Source organism: Lissotriton helveticus, chromosome 8, assembly GCF_964261635.1.
Source record: "Lissotriton helveticus chromosome 8, aLisHel1.1, whole genome shotgun sequence".
Classification (NCBI taxonomy): Eukaryota; Metazoa; Chordata; class Amphibia; order Caudata; family Salamandridae; genus Lissotriton; species Lissotriton helveticus.
In genome coordinates, this window is record NC_136069.1 from 202,302,438 (window position 1) to 202,325,633 (window position 23,196).

Consider the following 23,196-nt stretch of genomic DNA (forward strand, 5'->3'; position numbering starts at 1 on the left):
AGTGAAACATCAGTAAGAAGCGGGGGTAACTATAAGAAGCAGATCCTACTCTCCTACACTAACAACCTGGCTGCAGTGGCTGCAATGCATTCCTCAAAATAAAGTGATAATAGTGTTCCGTTATTATCAATTTATTTTTCCTTTTCACTGCTTTAAAGCAGCGAGCTGACACTCCTCCGCCTTAGCGAAGGAGCCGCCCCTGGTAGGACACATACTGCCCAGCACCGCTCTGGGGCATGGATGAACGTCACAGGTCCAAGTAGGAAAAATCATTCAGCGATCCACATAGGGTATACAATGAATCGAAATGAGACTCCTTTACGTTGTCTCAGATTAGCCTAAGCATCTGGCGTGCATTCAGCCTTTGCAGACCTACATTCGGCATCCACTCTAGAGCAAGGTTTCAACTTCTGAGGTGTTTTTCCTTGAGAACAGATCAGGGTGTGTGTTTGTAAGAAAGGACATGAGAGAGATTGGACGTAGATCCACGAAATAACGCATAGCTAAGTATCAGCATAATTATGTTTCCACCGCTGCAGAGTTGAATGATACAGTCAATCCAAGACTGGCTGTTGTTGTCTGTAATGATACTCTGGAATCCCTCCCTCTTGTTGAATATTAATTAGGTACAGTTCTACATATGCATGCTGCCCCAGATAGGGACCTACTAACGTATGAGAAGTCCTGCCAGTATTGTTCTTCTGAATATCAATATCGTGGCATACTAACATCGAGGACAAAATATTGAGGGACAAAATATTGAAAGGTGCGTGCATATAGAGAAGTATAGATTTACTATTCCTAACTCTACGTCTGCGTACCTGAAGATATACGTACTGCGTCGGTGCATATATGTGGAGTTAGGAAGAGAAAATGTGGAATTACTTAACTGTAAATATTTTATTTTTGATATTCTGTCCTCGATATTCTGTCACATAGATTTTTCTTTTTTTAACCGATGTTCAGTGGTACACCTCAGCCAGGCCACACAATCTATCCTCGTTCCTGTCTGCAGCAACAAAAGAAGGCCCAGTTTGCAAAAAAAACAGCAGAGAAAAGGCATAAATGTACCTTCTAGCTGTACTCCTACACATACATTTTTTTTCCCCACAATGAAAATATTTTGTCCTACGAACAACCCTCTTCTAGACCCCCAGTTCATAAACTCCCTGGAAAGTGTTTGCAATTACATCAAAACGTTTGGCTGTTCACTGGATCGCGCAGGGCCATTCTGTCTTATCTATTTGCAATTGTGAGAAATTGACGGTTTTCGTTGGAAGCGCTGTTTATAATCTAAAAACGAAACAAAATGTAATTGTGTTAAAAAGAATATCAACATTATTATCATTCATTCTTTTTATGGCACACGTGTGTTTTACTAAGGAGCACAGAAAAAGTTTGTGAATCAGGCGCAGAGTTAACTTACCCTATAACTTTATTTTTGCTCTTGTACTATGGTTGAGGCCCCAATTGTATATTTGTCTCTGCCTTTGCTCCTGCACTGTGGGTTCTGCCCCAGATGTATGTTATGGTTTTCCGCCTTTTTGTGTTCAGCATGTATGTTTGTTAGATACAAAATATCAGACGGAGCTTGGTTAAGAACATATTTATTAATTCAGTGATTGTGGTTTATATCTTGCTATCCATAATCCCAGAATCTCTAAAGTGCACTCTTTACATTTGGAGAACTGGATACATTTTCTACGATGGTAGTTTTAAAACTGGAACAAACACAATGTGCACCAGTACTAGTGCAGAGAAAGAGTTGAGCACAAATTATGCTCATTCTTGTTTGCAGGCTGTAAAGGGTGTGCAAAAACTCACCGAATTCTTGCACAATGCTACTAGCGCCAGGGTGTTTTTACTCTTCATAATTACACGCGAGTCCCAGTGACCCCATTTGGTAATGCCAGACCTTCCAGGGCTTGTCGGCCTTGACTTCAACATTTTGTGACAGAGAAAGGAAAGCATTACGCGCAAAACTGTAATTATGGTGGTAATTATGGTTACTTAAAATAAGTGTACATAGCTATTACCATTACAGTGCAAATGGCCTCACCGTGCTCGCCTGGCTGAAAACAAGTTCCTACAAGGCGGAGAGAGCTTCATCTAAATCTGGACTGCGCCAGGGAGGCACTTAGGCTGTACCCGTCATATGCCCGCAGTCGCCATTGGCAAATACGTCAGACATAAAGCGAGGACATGGAGTTAAAAATACATCCTTAGAACCTTTTAGTCACATTTTTGTAAACATTGGTGGGGCATTTGATAATGTTTAATTTTGATGTTTGTTGCTGCCACAAACTGTTATGGTTGGTGGGCGCAGCAGGTTATGAGAGGAAGGTACTGATTCCAGGTCTGCGTAATGGAAGACTAGATTCAATCAGCAGAGGTTGTTGATGGACACAGAGGCGTTATGTTTGGAATAGATAACTTGATCTTTCACAGGACATGATTTGTCACGTGACACCGTGTAGGGAACTGCTTACTGCGTGTGGGCCGTGGTGGTCCTGTGTCCAGACATGATATACTTGGGTGGTATCATTTGCTATTTGAATAACTGTCAATGTGGGTTGTTCTTTTGCGAATTCCTCTCCATTGTCACTGTTGAGTGTTATGTCAATCAAAAGAGCTTAAATATAAACAAGCATTGGCAAAGCAAATAGGCCTGGCCTTGGCAAGCATGTAAAAGAATGCATTTATTTGCAAACATATACAAATATAATTTGGCAGACTTATACATATGAAGTAGTGGAAAAGCAGCCCTGGCTCTAAAGTGTGCTCCTTTACAGACGGTTGTGACATGATCAGTGCAAGACACATAGACTATGTGGGCAGACCCATTGCCCCATGCTGTATGTTGCAGTAGGCAGCAGCAGGATGTGAATGGCTCTTGAACAGACTAGTGGATGAGAGGACTGCCCCAATGTATACATCCGATTACATTTTTGAGAAAACAGACTCGCTGAACAGCTAGCACTGCCTAGGCCAGACCTGAAAAGTCAAATACATTCACTATCTTTAAGTTTGCTCGGATAGTAAAACCTTTCCGTCCCTTCTAGCAATACATTCCATTTGGCCAATTATTTATAACCGATTTCTTCTGGATCCAGTTAGGGTATGGTAGTCGGCGTTTACCCACCATGGGCTAATCCGTGCCACGTTTCTGAATACTATGTAAGCGACTCAGTTTTAGATTACAGTATCTATATTTAGCTCATGTGGATATCCACAAAATCTGGCATGGATCTGCTGCTAGTGCACCAACACTGGACAACCCAGAGTTAGAACATGTGGATTTAGAACAATGAAATATATGTTTATCTTGCAATAAAAATAAGGAAAGTTGTTTTGTGCCCTCCCATTTGCAAATTGTGCCTACTATGTTTAGTTATAGCATGTTTTTTGACGATGGCCTGTATCTTTCCAGAAATATTTGCAGGAAATTGTATTAGCTGAAAACTATTTAAACTGATAAATAGACTCGAATGACCAGTCCCAGTATGCAATTTTTATATCCAAATCGCACGTGCTACCGACGAGTGCCCACCGAAGCCTTTTGTAATTGGTCCTGCAACTATATTAATTAGCTTTAACTAAGGATCCTCTTCTGAGTGTTTTTCTTTACACTTATTGACTGTATTTTTGCGGTGATTTTTTTTCTTTTTTCCAAACCATGCCTAATTTTCACGCGGCTTTTTCAACTCTCCAGCTCACTGTTGCTAGGATTACCATGAAACATATTTCAAAATGGCGGATACTTGCATTTAATTTTTTTTTGTTTACAGATTACTTTAGGCTATAGGACATTGTCTGCGATTAGTAAAACGAAGTGAGGTGTAATTCTTTACTCATTGTCACGTTCCTTTAAATAACTGAGAAGTTCACCCCAGTTTCTTGTGAGCGCCGTACCGAGAACATATTGGGTTAACTTCTAAGCAACAATAATGCGATTAGGAAAAAAAAGAACATATTCTTGCTCTTGGTATATACTGCCACCTTGTGTCAGATTTCTGTAGTTGTATATTTTCTAACCCAAAGTTTAACGTGCATTTTAAAAATAATAATCCACATTGTTTTTTTCCTGGCAGACGCTGCACATAGGAAGTTCCCGACTGGCTCCACCCAATCCAGAGAAGCAGTTTTTGATCTCACCTCCCGCCTCGCCACCTGTGGGATGGAAACAAGCCGAAGACGCCACGCCAGTGGTGAACTATGACCTTTTGTACGCCATATCAAAGATGGGGCCTGGTAAACTAGATTCTCATTACTACCTACCTTTAGCCATGTTTACCATTTTGTGACTGGTGTTTTCGTCTGTTAGTTCTCTAACTGGAGCCTGTAGGATGTATTTTGATGTGGGGAGTAGTGGGTGGGTGCATGAGTGTGCAGGAGATTTTCCCAAGGCAATTGTAGACGTGGTGTTGGGTCCCCAGCACGCGGGCACCTGTGCTACCCGCTTGCTTGAAGTTTTTGCCCAAAATGAGACCTGCCGCCCCTCGCGAGGTCATCAGACACTGCCCTCCATGATGTGTAAAGGCCATTTATTGGGACAGGATTGCATGCACTACACTACAACATTTTATCAGAATATCAAAACATCTTTAAACGTAAACCCTTTCTTCCCACTATTCTCTCTACAACCCCAGCTTTCACCTCAGCCACCCCATCTTGCTTCACCCCTCCTTTCACCTTTCTCTCAATAACCTCCTTCCTTTCCCCCTCTCTTTCTCACTTCTTTTACCCAAGCATCCTCCAATGAAGCCTCCTTGTCCTGTCCCAGGCATCCCGCACACCGTCTTCCTTCGCATATGCTCCCTTCCTCCCCTCCCGCCGGAAGGGTGGATACGCCCGCATCTGACTCTCCACCTCCCCAACTACCGCCACCCAGGAAAACACCGGAGGCAGTTTTACTGCCCCACCCCAAACATACCACAAAACAATGACCTTGCATTCCGTTATCACCAAACTTCTCATTAAAATCTCCCATTAGGTCCCTCACCTGAGCATTGTCCCAGATCAGAGAGGTGTACCCCACTGTAACAAAATAATCCCATTTTCTCCTCTGCGACGCCCCTAGAGCCGGCCACCTTAATATCCCTGGCCAGACCAAAAACTCTCAATGCTCAATAGATCATCCTCATGGCCTCAATGGGAACATCAGTGTGCAAGTGAATGTTCATTTGTATACTGGATGCACAGCTTGTTAATACATTAATTCACCTATTCCACAATGATTAATCAAAATTACACAAATTGATCATGAACAAAATTGAAACACTTGTGATTCATTAATTGAACATCGACATGTTTGCCCTTATTCGGCTATATATACACATGTTCTCAACGAAATCCACCTTGATTCGTTGTTAGACAGAAAACCAAAAGATACACATAGAAACATATTAATAGTGTTCAAATCAACATCAGTTTCCAATCTTCTTCGGAAGTTATGCCGGGACTTAAAACATCCTTTCTTCAGGGTCAAGTGTGAAAAAATACAAACAAATTTTAAGAGCTGATGTACACAAAAATATGTAAATCTTGTAATAAACAATGTACAGAGAAGGCAAGTCACGTAACTCCTAATGTGCTGCCAAATGGCAATAGGAAGAAGTGCGTTAGTGGAAGTAGTACAGAATCCGATTAATAGCCCAATTAAAAGAAAAAACAGAAGAGAAACCAAGCCACCGCGGACCATGATGTGCATCAACTAAAGAATGATGAGGCCAAAGGAGTGCTAGAAATTACTCAAAAGTTTGATCAAAGACCCAATGACATAAGAAGTGCAATTAACTGCAAACTTACATGAAGAAATAATCAAGTTCCTCTCTGAATAGAATTCAGGACACTATCGCGACCTGAGCTGTAACACAGAAGTAACTATGTTATTAAAATGCAAGACATTCTCTGACCAATGCCTCGATCACGTTTCACATGTCTCTAGTTACCTTTATGAATGTCTACACCAAGCATGGTGCTCAGTGGGTCTTGTCATAGTCGATAAACCAGATGTCCAATGTATAGTGGTCTGAACTGTTGACACCCTGTACAGAAATCAAACTGCTAGACAACCTGTAACTACTGACACTACCTCTCTCTAATGCCATACTGTACTGCATAATGTAATCGAATACCTGCACTCGAGTGGAATCGATCCTAAGCAGTCGGAGTGTGAAGATATACACCAGTGAGTTTCTTTCGGTAAAGCAATAGACTATGGAGGCAAAAAACCTGTATTAATTCTCCAACCGAGAACCCCAAAGATAGATAGTAGTAAACCAGTGCGTATTATTGACTCACCGAACTGGTAGGAGGGCGTTGCACCACCATGAAGCTCTCGTCACCGAACGTGTAATACGTTTCGAGCGCGGAGTTTAAAAACTGAAGCAGCGTACTGGCAATAGACAATGGACTAAATCAACTGTTTGTGGTCTTACTTCTGTGTGTATGGGCGTCATCTTAGAGTAGCTAAACAATTTTTACCAATACGCAAAATTATAATTAACCATCTCTGCATAACAGAAAAAATGACGCTAAATGTTGTTTAATAAAGAATCTTTCTTACCAATGAACTATATAAACATGTAGCCCTCCACGAGTGTGTATTTAGATGTGCTTATGAGAATATGAATCTTATGCGTGTACATTGCGCTGCCGGAACAATGTGTTCACATATCATGCTGCCATCACCCCCGTCCACCTCAGCAAAGGCACAGATTCAGACCATCCCAAGCGAGTCCCCGCCAGGTTCCATCTGAAGAACACCACATCACTCATCCATGAATTGCAATAGCGTTTCCCCTGAGAGCTGGCCTAAATCATTCATCCCCCAGATGTATAACATACATGTCGGGACATCTCCTTTTATGCACCATGGTCGTACAAACTGGCAAAAACAAACTCCATTTCCACCCACTCATTCCCCACCAGAGCACCTCATGTCCGGTGCTTGGCATTCCCAAGTTCTGTCCAGCGATCTGCTGTTCCGTTCTTAGTAGCCCAGAGAAAAACAGCTATCCCCACCATCTAAGTCACCATTCCATGGTTCACGATGCTGCTCACACACCCTACGAAGAGAGAAAAAAAAATAGCGTGAGCTATGAACCCTATTTCTCCTCCCCCACCCAGCGGAGCCCTGACCCTCTCTGTCCTCATGTCTCCCTTGCAACACTTCACCTTCCACCAGTCTATCCTGTGGATCCATGATCAACTCCATCCCAAACACCCAGCTGCTGGCACAATCCTGAAGGAGACAGTCCCCAATTACTGCAACTCCATGCGGAGTACTGCCAAACACTGGCGGAACAGGAATGAAAGGTCCCATCCGTAATAGGAATGCACTTGCTGTATGCATCAAGGCCATTGTTTTCTTCAAGGCCATCCACTGCATCCACAACTCCGAATTAACACCCCCCCCTCCCAAATTTGTATGTGGTCACACATACCCTGACTCCACATTCCCCACCACACCTGAGCCAAGCGTAGCCCCTGAAATGTAGGCTTGTTGCATCATTATACCTGCCCCTCGCTGGGTGGGCACAGGTGTGAATCGGAGACCAGCTCCCTCCCATTCATGCAGGCGCTGTTGCTGCCCATAACTGGAAAGAACAGAATCCCAGAAGTGGCATAATTCTGCCTACTCACTATGGCGAGTCAGAGTTCATCAGGTCAAGCTATATTGAGGCCTACCCACCCATTCAGGCGAGATGAACAAGATCAAACAATCTTGAGACCCATTTACGGATTAAGTACATTAATTCAGGTTGCATAGATTACCCAAGTGACTCACCCTGCGGGTCCAGTAACTTTCATATGATTTTCCCATGGGCTGTACTTGTTGGGCGGGACAGGGTTGAAAAGTCTTACTGAAATCGGAAGTCACTCACCGCATGGATTGAGGCCGTATATTGTTTCGAGCCTCGAAACAATATACGGCCTCAATCCATGCGGCAGAGTCGGATTGGGAAGGTGGGCACTCATTGGCCGATGGGCCGGTGCTCCAGGGGCACTTGTGGGCCGTTTTTTTTGGGCGTCTGCAAACTGGCCCAAGAGACTTACAGTCTTCCCTAATCCCAGCCAGGCCATGGCACTCTAATGAGGCGCCAGCATCGCGCTCTCTCCTGACCTGCTGCAATTAGAGACTGGAGGCCTGGTGTTACTCTGGCCTTTAGGGCATTCTCGCCTTGGTCCCCTGCCTCGTGGGGCCTGCCTGTCCAGAAGCAGTGTTATCCCCTGCTGGGCCATGATCTTCATGTCGTGGGGGCAATGGGGAGGGTGCGAATATGTGCAGGGGGGGGGTAATTTGTAGCCTTTGTGCCATCCTCACATCCGGCTTTGGTGGGCTGGAAGAGGGGTAAGAGAAGCTGCCTTCCTAGCAGCCAGGTGTTGTCACCTCAGTGTCTTTTAGGCCTTGTTGGGGGGGTGCGGGGCTTAAAGACTGGATATGGCATTAAGGTCAGTAATAAAATGTGTGTCTATAAAAGTACAGAAAGCACTGAGTGGAACAATGTCAGTGCTGTAAACGAACATTTACAAGAGTTAAATGAACAATGCAGTACAGGAAGATGTCAGCGAAACATAAAGCAAGTGCACACATGTGGCAAAACCAGATGGGCCCCTGATTATAGGTAACTGAGTAAAGCTGAATAGAGTTTTATATCATGAACTGAGCATCACCTGTAAACTATGAGCTCCTGTAAGACAAGCTTCCTAAATTTCATTATCAGAGACTTCTCTGCTGTCAGACAGAAAGGGTGTTATGCAGCCATAGAAAGGGCTTACAGAACCAGTGTGTTTTTAGAAGATATTTGATGCAAACAAACAAGGGGTATTCCTGACTTTGTGATTTGCTTGTGAAAGGTCTGTGCAATTTGCACTTCTTCAAAAGTGGGGTACAGGTTTTTTTTAATGTATTATTTTTTTAGGATTTCAGGTGTCAGGAACGTTCAGGCATGGATAACACCAGAGAATGGTAACTGGGAATGTTGAGGTGTATCCAGATTTCTCAGTGTTTAGTCACAACGCACATTTGTGGCGACATCGAGGCATTGAGAAGGTCAAGGGGTGGCGCTGTATAAAACAAATACATAACACATCAGCCCTTTGCATTTATAAAGAAGACATTGGGGCACAGAGGTGGGCTTCCCCAGCACATTTTCAGATTCTTTTTTCTGCAGCCTTGAGCAGTCCAGAGATATTGCTACACCAGAAATATGAGTGCCCCAGCAGTACTCACTTATAGCCCTGTTACCGGTGGGGAAACATGAAAGAAAGTTGTCAGTGGACTTCTTTCCACTGTTTGAGAATAACACTATTACCGAGCTTGCGTATGTTTTCAAGTCCAGAGCTGCAACTGAAACTTAAAAACCTCTCTCCGCCCTGGACCATGTTAAAAATGTGAAAAGCAAGAAAAAAGTGCAAAATCTCCACTACGGCCCCTCGCGGCAGGATGCCTGGCTTTCACCTTGTGAATACCCTGCCGGGGTATCTCACAGGGGAATACCAGGACGGGTTCCCTAAGCAAGCGTCTTGAGACCCCTGGGTGATTTGTGCGCTATATAAAATCGAAATACATACAAAAGATATGGAGGGATCAGCAAGCAGGGGAAGTAGGAGGGGGGAGAAATAGTATCCCAATCAGTCGTGAGCAGCAGATGGGCAAAGATTAACTTGAATAAATCTGTACCTCTGTCCATACTCCACAGAAATGACCAGCAATTATGTTTGGCCTGGTCTGGCCAATTAGGGAGCCTGTAAAGAAGAGTGAGATCAAACACACAAATAGTAAGCAATGCCCGGGCTCCAAGCCCTTTTTGTAAACAATAGCTAGGGCATACTCTCACAGGATCGACCCTAAAAATGAATGTAATCTTGTATAATGTATTAGCATAATCTTGTATAATGTAACTGGTGGTCATGGAAATTGCTTTAACCGCATGCGTGCGGGCGGAATTCCGCCCGTACGCTGGGTTTTGCGGAAACGCATGTTACGTGACGAGCTGGGCTCGTCATGAGCGTGCGAGGAGGCTACGCCATGACGAGCCCAGCTCGTCATGAGCGTCGAAGGGGTTAATGACTCCAGGCCGAGGAGTTCACACTATATGAAACTACAAAAAAAATAATAACAAGAAATAAACAGACATATTCTGCAAATGCTGGACAATGATAATTAAAGAGAACTCTTGATATTAAAAAAAAGTCCCTATTCCATTGTAACATTTTTTTCAGCTTTTCTTTTTTAGTTTAACTATCAGTCACAGAGTATTAAGCCAGCTTTAGAACACATTTAAAGTGCTTTTGTCTTACATTCACTACTTAAAGTACATACCTGCCAGATAAAAAAATACCGGCTTTGGGTGATTTTCTTCTATTTGGTCCCATCCAGGTGACAACCCTAGCCAGATCAAGTGTTGTGGCCCTAGGCTATTATATTTCTCTGCACCAGAATGCAGAGCTTCTAGTTATGCCAATCTCAATGGTTCTAGAAGCATTAAAATATTAAATTTACCAAACATTTCTCAAAAAAATTAGTCTAAGGAGACTAACCAGATGGTGATCCATGAAAGGGACGATCTGGGAAAGTGGGCCACTTTTTTTTGGGAGTGCCCAGGCCGAACTGGGATACCAATCCGACCCTGTTTCGAGGCCATAACTCCACACTGGCCCCCATGTGGGTCTCTGAGCCATAATGGTCTAATCCTGTACCCCAGCTCACTTGGGGTCCCAGCGGTCCTTGTGACCCCCACTCCCCCAGTCTGAATGAAAGCCCTCACTGGAGCCGTGCATCCCTCACATGCTCGTATCTGGCAGGCCATTATCCGGCTCTGCAGTTCTTCCCAGGCCCGCCTTGGTGGCGAAGAGCCAAAGGCATCCCCTGAAACAGGGGCCCGCTTGCACTAGGCGGCCCCTACAGCCTCTACCAGCACTGGGCGCTCACCATACTCAGGCCCCGCCCCCTCAAACACTTTCGACACCGGGCAACCGCTTTAGGATGTGGCTTGCCGAGGCACAGAAACCAGACCCAGGTGTCAGGAGAGCACTGTAATCATAGAGCTAAGTGTACATGGCTCAAACTAGCCAACACAATAATTCCTTGTAAAAGCAGCAATAAGAACACACTGTTTATAGTTTCCTAAAGATAAGAACTGCAATAACCAAAGCAAACTTGAAAAAACACAGTCCGTCAATAATACCTTACATGACAAGGATCAATAGAATAGGGCACCAGGTGTCGCACATATATAAATTGCTATGCCCCGCAACCACCAAAATCCATGACCAACCAGCAGAATACTGGAAAAAACACCACGGCACCATACTGAATGAGCATGAGCTACAAACCCTCTGGGCCTCCCCCTCAAGGAACAAGATAACCCCAGTGCTAGCACAGACGAAATTCTGGCTAGTACACAAAACATACTGGACCCCGGCTCGACTAGCGACACTAGGCCTCAGGGAACATGACCTGTGTTGGAACTGCGAGAGGGAGAAGGGGGATCTAGCCCACCTCCTCTTCCACTGCCCTAAAGTCAAAAAATTCTAGGAAGGAGATCTTCATGTTTATAGACAAAATGCTGGGTCGCACACTACAGCCAGAGTTCGCCGCCCTCACCACGGCGTTCATAACCGCAGATTTAGATTCTAAACAAGACAGGGACCTGCTGGACCTCCTGTTGAGCGCGGCACTCAAGATGGTGGTCTCCAAATGGAAGGAAACACACAAGGCAACATTTAAGGGGTGGCTCAACTGGATCACACACCTGAGAGGAGCAGACAGTATAGCACTACGGAACTCACCCTGGAGACCAGCAACCAGGGGCATGTGGGCAACACTCGACGAGTACTTGGGCCACTTAGAACCCCCATGACGAGAACCAAAAGAAGGGCGCAGCCCATAAGGCATGCTCCTGCTGGATAAGATAGAACCGCAGACAACAGCTCTCCATGTGGAATTATCGTTTCTTCACTAATTTCCTTTTCTGCTCTTTCTTTCACCACTCCACTCTCTATCATAGTAGGACAGGCTAAAAGGGGTCATCCGACCATGTAGACAACTTACCGGTATAATCGCATGTAAGCCTAGAGTGTGATGACACCCAGCGAAGTGTAAGCAATGCTAAAAGTATATGTAAAAAATGTCTTTAATAAAATACTTTGAAGTAAAAAATAAAAAAAAGCCAATAATCCTTGTTATTTTAAGACTATCGAAAATATATAACCACTCTGAACAGTAACGTTAAACGATTAAATAAACAAGAGTTTAGCATTGCTCCACGAGTGCCTACATTATGCCAATAAATGCCCACCTACATTATGCCAAGACATACCCATATTATACCAGCACAAGCATTACGGAGGAATGCCCACTGTTCAGAAACACTCGCAAACATATCCACTGGCATAATGTATTATGCGTCAGGTAGAAATAAACTATTGTTTATTATCCAAGCACTATAAAGTGCGCATAAAACAGCAATATTTAAATGTGATCCTTTTAAAGATTCTGACTCTGACTCAGACCCATGTAGCTCTCCCCGCCGCAGCGTAAGTGGTTTCGAGACAATGGCAAACACGTCATTGACTCTTCACATTTCTAACCGCTTATGGAGCCATCAATAGAAAGATGTATTGCAGATATAATCGTTTGCCTGAGCAGTGATGTGAGGCAAAAACCAACAGGGGGGACGTTTTAAAGCGCCAACACAAGCAGACAGCGTTTGCGGGGGCCCCTGAGTAATATGCTAGTGCAACACGAAAGCCGATTCAAATACGTGAATTATATCGGTTTAGTCCAAATTTCAAAGAGGCCTACATTAGTGGTACTGGAATCTAACCAAGTGGCTAACCTGATTTAAGGCTGCACGTAGCTTGAGGAAGAAAAGCTGTTACGAACTCAAAGAAATAATGTGAAGAACATAGTTAACCATAACAAAAACACTGTAGTTGTGGTCGACTTTCAATCAAGCAGCGCCACCTAGTGGCAGACTATCATATGAACCAGTGCTGACAAGCAGGGCCAATGACGTGCACTGGTAAAACACACCAGCTCAAACAAACTGGATGAAGTCCTTCAATGCCGCCCTGATTCCGATTTCAGAGGTTAGGACTCTGCCGATCTGCCCTCAGAGGGTAGTGCCTGCTCCCCATGGCCCGCAAGACTGGACCACTGCCGTGCCCCACCGGGGAGAGTAACATTCTGTTACATCCTGGTAAGGAATTCCAGAAGACTTGGATAGGTTACAGATGATACGTTTATTCTTCTTAGATGGTTAGATACGTTTTCCAGTATATAAGTAATCAAAGCCCCACCAGGAGCATCCTCTCTGCTGCTCAGCCCAGGATCCAACTGACAGTCCACTCACAGCTTACCAAACATTCCAATGACATCACATTCACACTAACATTCCACTCACAGTGGCTGAACAGCAGAGGCAGAGAAACAGGGAAGATGTAAGGTAAAAACCTTAGATATAACACATTCTCATGTCGGAGGCCTCAACCCAAAACCCATATTTAATCATACCCCGGAGCGCAGCGAAGAACTGACAATAAATCAAAGCCCTTGCCACAGGGCTCCAGACTGACCGCGGGCTGCCGCGCCAGCCTACTGAGGCCGACACCTAAAATAGGAAAAATTATCACTCAAACTAAAAAACCCCGGCAGCCGTGCCCACTGGCCGGAAGAGACGCACCGAGGCGCCACTTACGGTAGGGACCAACTGTCATGGGTGCAAATTCAGGACGGTGAGTGTAAAAATTCAGGACCAAAGGTCAAAATTCAGGACAAAAGTTTCGGACAGGAGGTTAAAACTCCGGACAAAAGTTACATTTTACAGACACATCAGAAGAGGTTGCGCAATAGTATAGAAGTAAGTAAATAGACAACCACTTAAGTACTAGTGAAAATAAGTTTATTTATAGTTTGAGATAATTGTTCACTTCATGGTTTTTGAGTATGCCCATAGCTTTGAGCAAATATGCAGGTCTTTTTGCGGTAACAACCCCCCCTTCCCCCACACATCTTTCCAGCCTCCCAGGGAAAAACCCGTGCCCGGTCCGGCCAGTCCGGCATTGCTACCACCCTCCAATGGTGACCCTCCTCTTCACATAGACCCTCTCTCATGTATATTTAATTTATTTTATAGTGCTACTCATCCCAAGTAAGATAGACAGGGTGTCGGAGTGAGTTACATCACACCCTATTATATAGAGACAATGACTCATATAAATGTGAAAGTCAATCTATAGGAAACGTACTTAAGATGATGGGGGTTACAAAGGGTAATCCTTCTATCATCCATCATTACGTCTTTCACCATTCATTCTGTCCTTCCATCTGTGTGCCCATCCATATCAATATTCAACCATTTGCAAACCTATCCATCATCCATCCATCCATCATTCCACTCGTCCATCCCTCCATCCACTCATCCATCTGTGTACTCATCCATCCATCCACTCTTCCACTCATCCATCCATTCACCCATCCATCCAGTCATCTACCCTTCTCACCCATCCAGCCATCCTTTCACTTACTCATTCATCCACCTTGTCACTCATCCTTCCACCCATTCACCCTTTCAGTCATCCATCCATCCTCCCTTTCTCTCTCCATCCCTCTTTCATTTAGCCATCCATCCTTCCATCACCACGGGGCCCTGAAAATCACAGGCCTGGGGCATAATGCCTCAACTGCCCTCCCATTGTGATGGCCCTTCACATTAGTAACATGGACAGGGCTTTAATCTGCCACAAGGGAGATCCCACACACGGCTTCTCTTTCTTATCCATTGACAGGGAAACAGCTCTTCAGAAGCCTCCACCCTCCCTATACCTATCCTTTGCTCCCAGTAGGGGCACCTGTGAGAGGCAGGGGTCTTTGCATAACCAGGTTCAAATATGGGAAGGCACGAGGCAGGGAGTGTGGGGTTTAAAAGCCTGGAGGCCGTATAGCAAGCCCTCTGGGTCTACTCTGTTTGTCCTCCTCCTTTGTCTGCACATAGTGGCAATTTCCCAAACGCCAAACCCCTTAAATTAGGGAATGTCAAAGGTGCAGTCAGAAAAGACTGAAATATCAAATATGACGGACAAACATATAGCATCTTTGGTCAATTTAAAACTCCTGAAAAGGACTCTGAGGTGGGTTTCGGCTGGACTGAAATGAAGGGTGGCTTACTGGTAGCCTTTCTGTTTTAGCTCTGCTCCTGGGTTGGTCACATCATGTTGTCATTTGCTGGAAGGCTTGTCATCAAGCTCGATCACGGTTCGGTCTACCTGGTATCAGGCATCAGTATTTCAATTCCCCGCACATGACCTTTATTAGTTGTACAAGGATGTTGCAATGTAAAGAAATTGATCGCACTGTATGTGATGTTACCCGTCGCTCTGAACTGTAGTGCAGTTGGCTCCATGGGTACCACAGCTGCCAGGAAGGCCCATGCAAGTGTGACTCGTTTATCTTTTTTGTTTCCAGCCAATAGCACTCTATGCTGGGATTTTGATGCCCATATTTACAATTTGCTTTTGGCTGTTAGGCCAGAACTGTTTTAGTGTTTCATACATGGCACAGAACCTTTCAACAGCTTTGGCTGAGTCACATCATAAGTTCTTCTTTTTAAAAGCCCCGCCCTCCGTACACTGTCACTCTGCAGCCATACACTCACCACTGACCTCAGAGCCCTACACTTTGCGGTTCAAGAGCCAGATTCCATGGGCCTGTCCCCCCAACACACAGAGGCATGCCCCTCAGAGTCCTGTGCTGTCTTTGCCCTTTACAGCCCACTGCAGTCATGCAGATGCTTCGTATCGTGGTCCCTGGGAGCACTGTTCTTCAAAGCCATGGCCCTGCAGGCCTGCTCTTCCCAACACTGCCACTCACAGGCCTATTCGTGTCCGTAATGTTCAGTCACTCTTCTCCTCACACCACCTGCAGAGGACACATCCAAATACAGCATCAACAGTTAAACAGCCAAGCCTTATCTGTCAGTCGCAATCAGAGGCGCACCTAGAGCCAAATGTCAGGGGGGTGGGGGGAGGCTACTACAAATTTCGGAGGCGTGGTGGTGGGGGGGGGGCTAATTCTTCCAGGAATAGGCCTTGTGGAGACGAAGGGGCAGAAAAAACAACTAAGCCTCGTTAACACGTAAATGGTCAAGTACTCAGGTGGAGCTGCTCTTGTGCTCAGAGGCGAGGCGGCCCCATCAGAGAGCTGAGGCTTCTGGCAGGGGAACAGTGATGTTCCCCAAGCAAATGCCCAAAATTACGGACAAAAGGCATCCGTAAAAGGGATTGTCATGGACAACGGATGTGAGATCCAAATTATGGACAGTGTGAAATTTACGGACGGTTAGTCACCCTACTTAACCGGACGACACCAGCCTGCTCTTGTTCAGGCATTGCTGACAGCAGAAAACAGATCCCTTTCCCTGCCCCCAAACTTGCCTCGGCAGGGCCCTCGCCTTACAAAATTATCCAAACCTTTTGCCCCTGGTAGTGCGAGGAGTCAGAAAGAAGCTGAAACCCCCTCTTCCGATTTCTTATATTGAGAACCATCTAACTCCACCCCTGCCCACAACCCACCTATCCTGTCCTGTCATCAATCCCCGCGAAGTATCCTGAGGTAAGACTAGGCTGCGCCTCTGCTTCCCTCAGGACCCTCAATGCCATCATGCAAGAAACACAAAGGCCATTAAAATCCTCTTGCTGGTGACCATTCAGATGGAAACTATTGGACATTTTGTGCTGAACGAACTCTTAAGTAAATAGATCCGTGAGATAAACACACAATGACTATGTGGGCAGATGTTTTTAACAGTAGTTAAGCTGAAATGCTACTGAAAATGACCAGCTCTGCAAAAGCATGTGCCTAATAAGCAACCATGTATGAACTTCTTAGTTGTGACTTAAACAAACCTATCTAACTACTGAATTTTTATTTTACCTTGGGTTATCTTTTGTGATATCGAATTACTTAATTCGTTAGATTAATTTACCAAAGGAAACACGTGCAGCTTAATTTTTTCAAAGTTTCCAGAATGTTGTCCTATACAGGCACCGATATTAAATGAAACATATTTCAGTGTGTAATTAACATGCATTGTAGCAAGTAACCTGCAGAAGATCAATGTATAGAGTAAAAAGGAAGGATCACAAGAGAGTCGCAACAGGGAATAATGTTTCGTGGCCGTTTATCCCCTTTAACAAGTATTGTAAGCAGGCCAGAACAGAAGGTAACATTAAAAGGGATGCCATCTTTCATGGGTTCACTCAGGAGGATTGCTACATATGCTGAGGGGAGGAGCATGTCTTGGCGTAGGCTGATGCAGGAGGGCCCGGTGACAGCTTGGCTTCCTCAGAAGTTCAGATGGGGGACAGGCAAAAATGCTCCCTGTTGTGTAAGATGACATGGGGTTTTCTGTGTCCCTTCCACTGATTGCTGGAACTTAAGGTCTGCAAAAAAGTTGGAGGCTCTTAACTAATCTGCTTCCACGAGCGCCGAAGTAGGTCACTGTTCTGTCCCTCAGGCTCAAGACATTCCCTGGCTGCAGAAGCCAGATAGGATATTGAAAAGGAGACCATGGCAGATTTGCCGTAGGAAGGCAATAAGTGCTGCATAACCTCTTGTCCTGCTTTCATCATTTCCCTGTCATCTTCCCTGTCTTGTTGGCACCATTGAAGTATGATAGTAAGGGTTTAACACTATAGCATGTGTCGGGGCCATCTGGTGAGCAAGGAGGACCATGCGTTAGTCATGGGCTACGTGAGAGAATGTCCCCCACAAGAGTAGTGCTCATGTTAGAAATGGGGGTCTCTAGTTGGCAAAGGCAAGTACCTTTGTCCAAATAGGGGCCCTTGCTTCTAGTCGGAGTAAGGGGGATACACTCTTCAAATAACCCCTGCTCACCCCCTTGTTAGCTTGGCACGAGCAGACAGGCTTGACAGTGTATAAAGCATTTGTGAACACATACAGTAACACAGTGAAAACACTACAAATGTACACCACACCAGCTTAGAAAAATAAGTCACTTTATCTAAACAAAACCAAACATCAAAAATCCACACTACAGTATTAAAAATAAGACGTTCAAATGGTAGAAATAGTTCAGTTCAATGCAAGTTGTAAATACAACACTTTTCCTACAAAGTACCTGATGCATCACGCAAAACAAACAAAAGGGTTGCAGGGAAGGTGATGCATCTGTTTCTTGCTTCGGGGGAGGTGATGCGTCGGTTCCTTACTGCAGCGCAGGGGTGGTGATGCGTCGGTTTCTTACCGGAGAGAAGGTTATGCGTTGGTTTCTTAGTGAATTCTGGTTACGATGCGACAAGATGGCGACTCAATGCGATGCGACGATCCGGTGCGATGCAACACAATGTCGGCTTGATGTGATGCGACGATCCGGTCCCAAGTGTGTACGTTTGCAGCCGCACGGCAGGTGCTGCGATGGTCTTCTCGGAGAGGCGTCGGAACCAAGTGCGGATGTGACAAACTTCTTCCCCGTTGCGTTGATCTTCCAGCTCCCCGCAACAAACAGTCTCTAGGGGTCCTAGACAGCAGCAGGCACCTCTTTGCAGGATAGAATTCCCAGTATGTAAACTCAGGGGAGCTGGTGGTGAAGTCTTTGTGTCCCTGAGACTTCAGACAGGAGGCAAGCTCAGTTTCAAGCCCTTGGAAATCTTTTCTTCAAGCAGGTGACAAAGCAAACATCAAAGCCCTTCTTCTCCTTTCCTTGGCAGCAAGCAGCCACTGTAGGCCAACCCCAAACAGCACAGGAGCAGTATTCCTCCTTCAGCTTATCCGGCTCTTCTCCTTGGCAAAGATTCCTCTTGATTTCCCATAAGTGATTTAAAGTCTGGGGTCTGGGCCCCTCTTTTTATACACCAAAATCCTTTGTTCTCTGAAGACAGAGAGTGTCTGTACCAGCCAAAAACAGTTATGTCCTCACTGGTGCAGCATCCTAGCAGGAGGTGGAGACAGCATTGTTGAAGGCAGACCCGGTCCAGGCAGGTGAAAGGAAATCTCCTCCCCTACTTTAAATTCAACCCAGGTCCCATTCAGCCCAGTCCTGACTCATCAGACTGCTGGAGCTGCAGCCCTCTCCCCAGCTCCTGTCACTCAAAAGCCAGAAATGCAATTCACAAACCTAGCAGAGGCATACTGGATGGTTAGGCAAGAAAATATCCACTTTCTAAAAGTGGTATTTTCAACCACAGAATGAAAAAAATCACCCTTACTAAAATATGCACTTTAACATTCTGAGTTCAGGCATACTAAACTTTATTTTCCCATCTTTTTCCTAGGGCCAGTTATGTTTATAAGATGTTATAAACTAACTGCCCATTCTGCGTATGGGAACAGATAGCCTTGCATTAGTGAAACACGAAATTGGCAGTATTTCACTATCAGGAAATGCCACACACATGAGGGCATGTCCTACCTTTCACATACAATGCACCCTGCCCACAGGGGTACCTTGGGCCTACTTTAGGGGTGACTAACATGTAGAAAAGGGAAGGTTTTAGGGACTGGCAAGTGTGTGCACTTGCCAAGTCAACATAGCAGTCCCAGACTGCACACAAGCTCTGCAATGGCAGGCCTGAGCCACATTTTACAGCTGCTTCTCTGGGTGGCACAATCAGTGCTGCAAACCCACTAGCAGCATTTAATCTACAGGCCCTGGGCATACATGGTGCACTGTACTAGAGTCTGACAAGTAAATCCAATCAGCCAATCATGGAATCACTAATCCATTACAGCAATTTACAAAGCGAGCCCTGAACAGCAGTGGCAAAGTGTCCAAAGCATCTAGACCAGCAAAAGCACAGGAGGCAACAGCAAAAAATAGAAGGGAGACCCACGCCAGTGGTGCCAGGTCTAACAGTTCAGAATTCCAAACTTTTCAAACTTGTTGCAGGTTCCAATCGATGGCGGTTCCATTCAAAGTACAGGGATGATTGCTGGGCCGTCGGTCCTCTCTAAATTTGGCAGACGTAGTACCATTGGGACAACAGAGGTAATGTTTTCCGTCATCCTGATGGACACTACTTCATCTGCTAGAGTCTAAATCAGGCCCTAAGTCTGAAGCAGAAGACCCCTCTAAGGACAACTGCAGCTGGGCTTGCTTTATTCCTAACTAAATCCTGTTGTGATGCTTACAGCCCTACTCAGAGTGGAGGTGAGAAAGAAGAGGCCAGGATGTCATTGTGCTATGTAAAACAGTGCCAGTTGTTTTAAATTATTAATTTAAATTAAGCAGAACTTTTGCTAGATAGGTTTTGATGCCCTGAGAACTTAGCTTATCCAGTTCTGCTAGACAACATAGACAAATGGGGCATATTAAGGATGTGCCCTGGGACGCACCTGGGTTTTGCACCCAGTTTTCACACAAGAGTCTGCAGTCACTTTAATACCTTTATGCGAGGCACATTTGGCACCTGGCAATGTCGTTGACATGGAGGTCCCAGGGACTCCCCAGACCTCTCTCTAAAGTCACACAGTACATCCACCTGTGGAAGAATCCATGCCCCTTGGGTCCATCCGCACTGAAAGCCAAACACGCAGTTTGAAATAATCAGTCTGTATTTCACCAACGCGCTGCCTCGAGTGCAAATTTGTACCTGCTCTGGGGACTGCGTAATCGGGGGCACAGTCTCAGACTGCAGCTGGCGCAGCCAACATTGACCCTCCTTGGTGAACACTGTTGCTGTGTGCCTGATAACATTATAGGGTTCATGGAATGAGCTGAAACACGCTGGGCAATTGTTAGGAAGAAATTCCAAATGTTTCCCACGAAGAGATGTGTCTTCTGAGTTCACAGTTTACATTTTTCAGTTTGTACTGGGACACAAGCAGGTTCCCTGGTTAGGGGCAAAGGGACAGGAATTGAGGCCAAAATACTCTTTGTTTCTATGAGCCAAATACAGTAATGCAGGCAGTTTACAAGTTAAGTAAATTACTGACTTAACTCACAGAAATGTAATTTAATACACAAAAATAGTAAATTGAATTTGCATGTTATGCATGTATTAGGTCAGATGCTTATACTTCCATAAATCATTGTGAATCCGTTTCCCATAGTATTTTCTACAAGTATCAGTACATGGTTGAAATAGTCATTAAACATTGTGGAGTGCCCTGTTGCAGTGAAATGTTTAAAATGTGCTTTTGACAAGACTACTTTTGTATTAAGAACAGTGTTTTGAACCAGGTCTTTTCTGTTACTTGATTTCTAGGAGGAAAGTATGAGTTGCATGCAGCAACCGACACCACGCCTAGTGTGGTCGTCCACGTATGCGAGAGCGAAACTGAAAACGAAGTAGAACATGAAGAGGAAGACGGCACAAAGAAGCCCAAGCCAAAGATCATCCAAACACGGAGACCCGAGTACACCCCGATTCATCTGAGTTGAGCTGGGATTGACTTCCAAGCATTTTGAGTCATGGTTCTCAAGGAAATTTTTACTGTGGGAACGGCAGATCACCACTGTGGTGGCAGATGTGGAAGTGGCAGAATTTACCGAGAACGTCAGGCGGCAGAGTAAATTGACAGGAGGTGACCTGTTTGTTTTTGCGCGCTGCTCGCCGGAGGACAGCTTGGGACCCAAAGTGGCCTTGCCTGGATGACACACTTAACATGATAACTGGACAAGGACATTGGGGAACAAATAGATGAGATCATTACAGAATTTTGTTTTCTTTGCTTGCTTTCTTTTCCCAGTACCGTAGGATATTTGTTAGAAAGGAGATCAAGGACAACTTGTCGCTATACAATAGATGCAGTATTTCTGTCTGGTGTCATCTGTGTTCATGCGTTTATCTGCTGTATCTGCACGCGTAGCGGAAGAAGGTTGGTTTGATGTTCACCATGTTCAAGTGCATTGCAGGTGCAATGAAGAAATAGTGAACGAGGGACATGGAAACTGAATTAGCAGTTTTACTTTTGTTAACATTGTTTTTGCATGCAGATTGAAGTTCACAAGTACTTTTGCAACATACTGTGTATCGGGTGATATGCTTTCGAACTATGGGACTATTGGAATAACATAGTAGCTTCTGCATGGACACCAATGATAGGGTACCGAGTTGGGACAAGAAGTACCTTATTCGGTGATCTGTAATGTGCCATGCTTTCTCTCTTTACTATCTGATCCAATAAGCCCATTGGCAAATTTACAAATGGATCCACTCCTGTATTTAAGCTTTATTAGCATAATGAATGTATTATTTTGCTCTTCTCACATGAGTTGTAATATATCTAAAGGACAATTTTTTTGCTCGGGTAAAGGTAGTAATTGAAGAGAAGGATGAAGATGAGGCAGAGTTCGCATGCACACGACATTGTATGGTTTCAAGTGATCAGCACACTGTGTTCTACACTCAGAAGGAGGGGTATCGCCTGCATGGCCACAACTATGTGCGTTTTCAGTGGTCAGTATATCATATTTTACGCGCAGACCCATGTGTTATAGCTGTTACGGTTAAATATTTTACGATATCGAAAAAAATGTGAAATGGGTGATATGTGGTATAGTATATTTCGAGCTGATGCAGTGCCTTTTCCCCATTGATTTCTGATGGGACTCTTGCAGTATCTGAATCTGTGTGTTTGTGTTTTTAAATACCCGTGTCTACAGTATGTTTGCTCTGTTTGTATTCCATTTGAGCTTTCTTAAACTTACACCAGGGCATGATGTTCGAAGCCACAGACGCCAAGCACCGGTGCATGCTCTGCGAATATGAGGGTTGTGTGTTTTCTAACTGATAACAAGCTTTACGTACTTCACTGTTTGGGTATTGTTTTTGCAAAGACAATGGTGAAATGCTGTGCTCCTCCCCCTTTCTACCATGTTTACAGATCAAACAATGGCGAGATTACATACAGTAACACTTGAAATGTTTCTAGACATCCATTTGAAACTGGAGTTTCTAACATTAATTTAGGTTGTTTTCTAACATATCAAAGTAAATATTCAATTAAACATGTTTATGCGTCTGCTCGTTATTATGAATGAGTCTGTTGCAGAAGGATTGCATGTAAATTTGACAGGTGTTCACTGCAGTATAAGTTGGATATTTGTGGCTACAAAAATTTCAGGTGAACACTTTACCCTAATTAGCAAGTTCTAAAATCAGAGAACTAATTACTACTTCGTTAGAAGTACATTTGCAGTTTGTCAAGTAATTCTGTCCCAAGGA

General features: G+C 44.6%; 1 protein-coding gene across 3 annotated transcripts in view; it reads left to right on the forward strand.

Moving 5' to 3' along the window:
* Positions 1-22,983, forward strand: part of RCAN1 (regulator of calcineurin 1) — a 285,308-nt gene extending 262,325 nt beyond the window's left edge. For all 3 annotated transcript variants that reach the window (XM_078656913.1, XM_078656914.1, XM_078656915.1), the window contains exons 3-4: positions 4,092-4,251; positions 21,235-22,983. In XM_078656913.1, coding sequence (XP_078513039.1) covers positions 4,092-4,251; positions 21,235-21,410 — 336 coding nt within the window. In that variant the 3' untranslated portion in view covers positions 21,411-22,983. The remainder of the gene's footprint in view (positions 1-4,091; positions 4,252-21,234) is intronic.
* Positions 22,984-23,196: the final 213 nt, after the last annotated feature.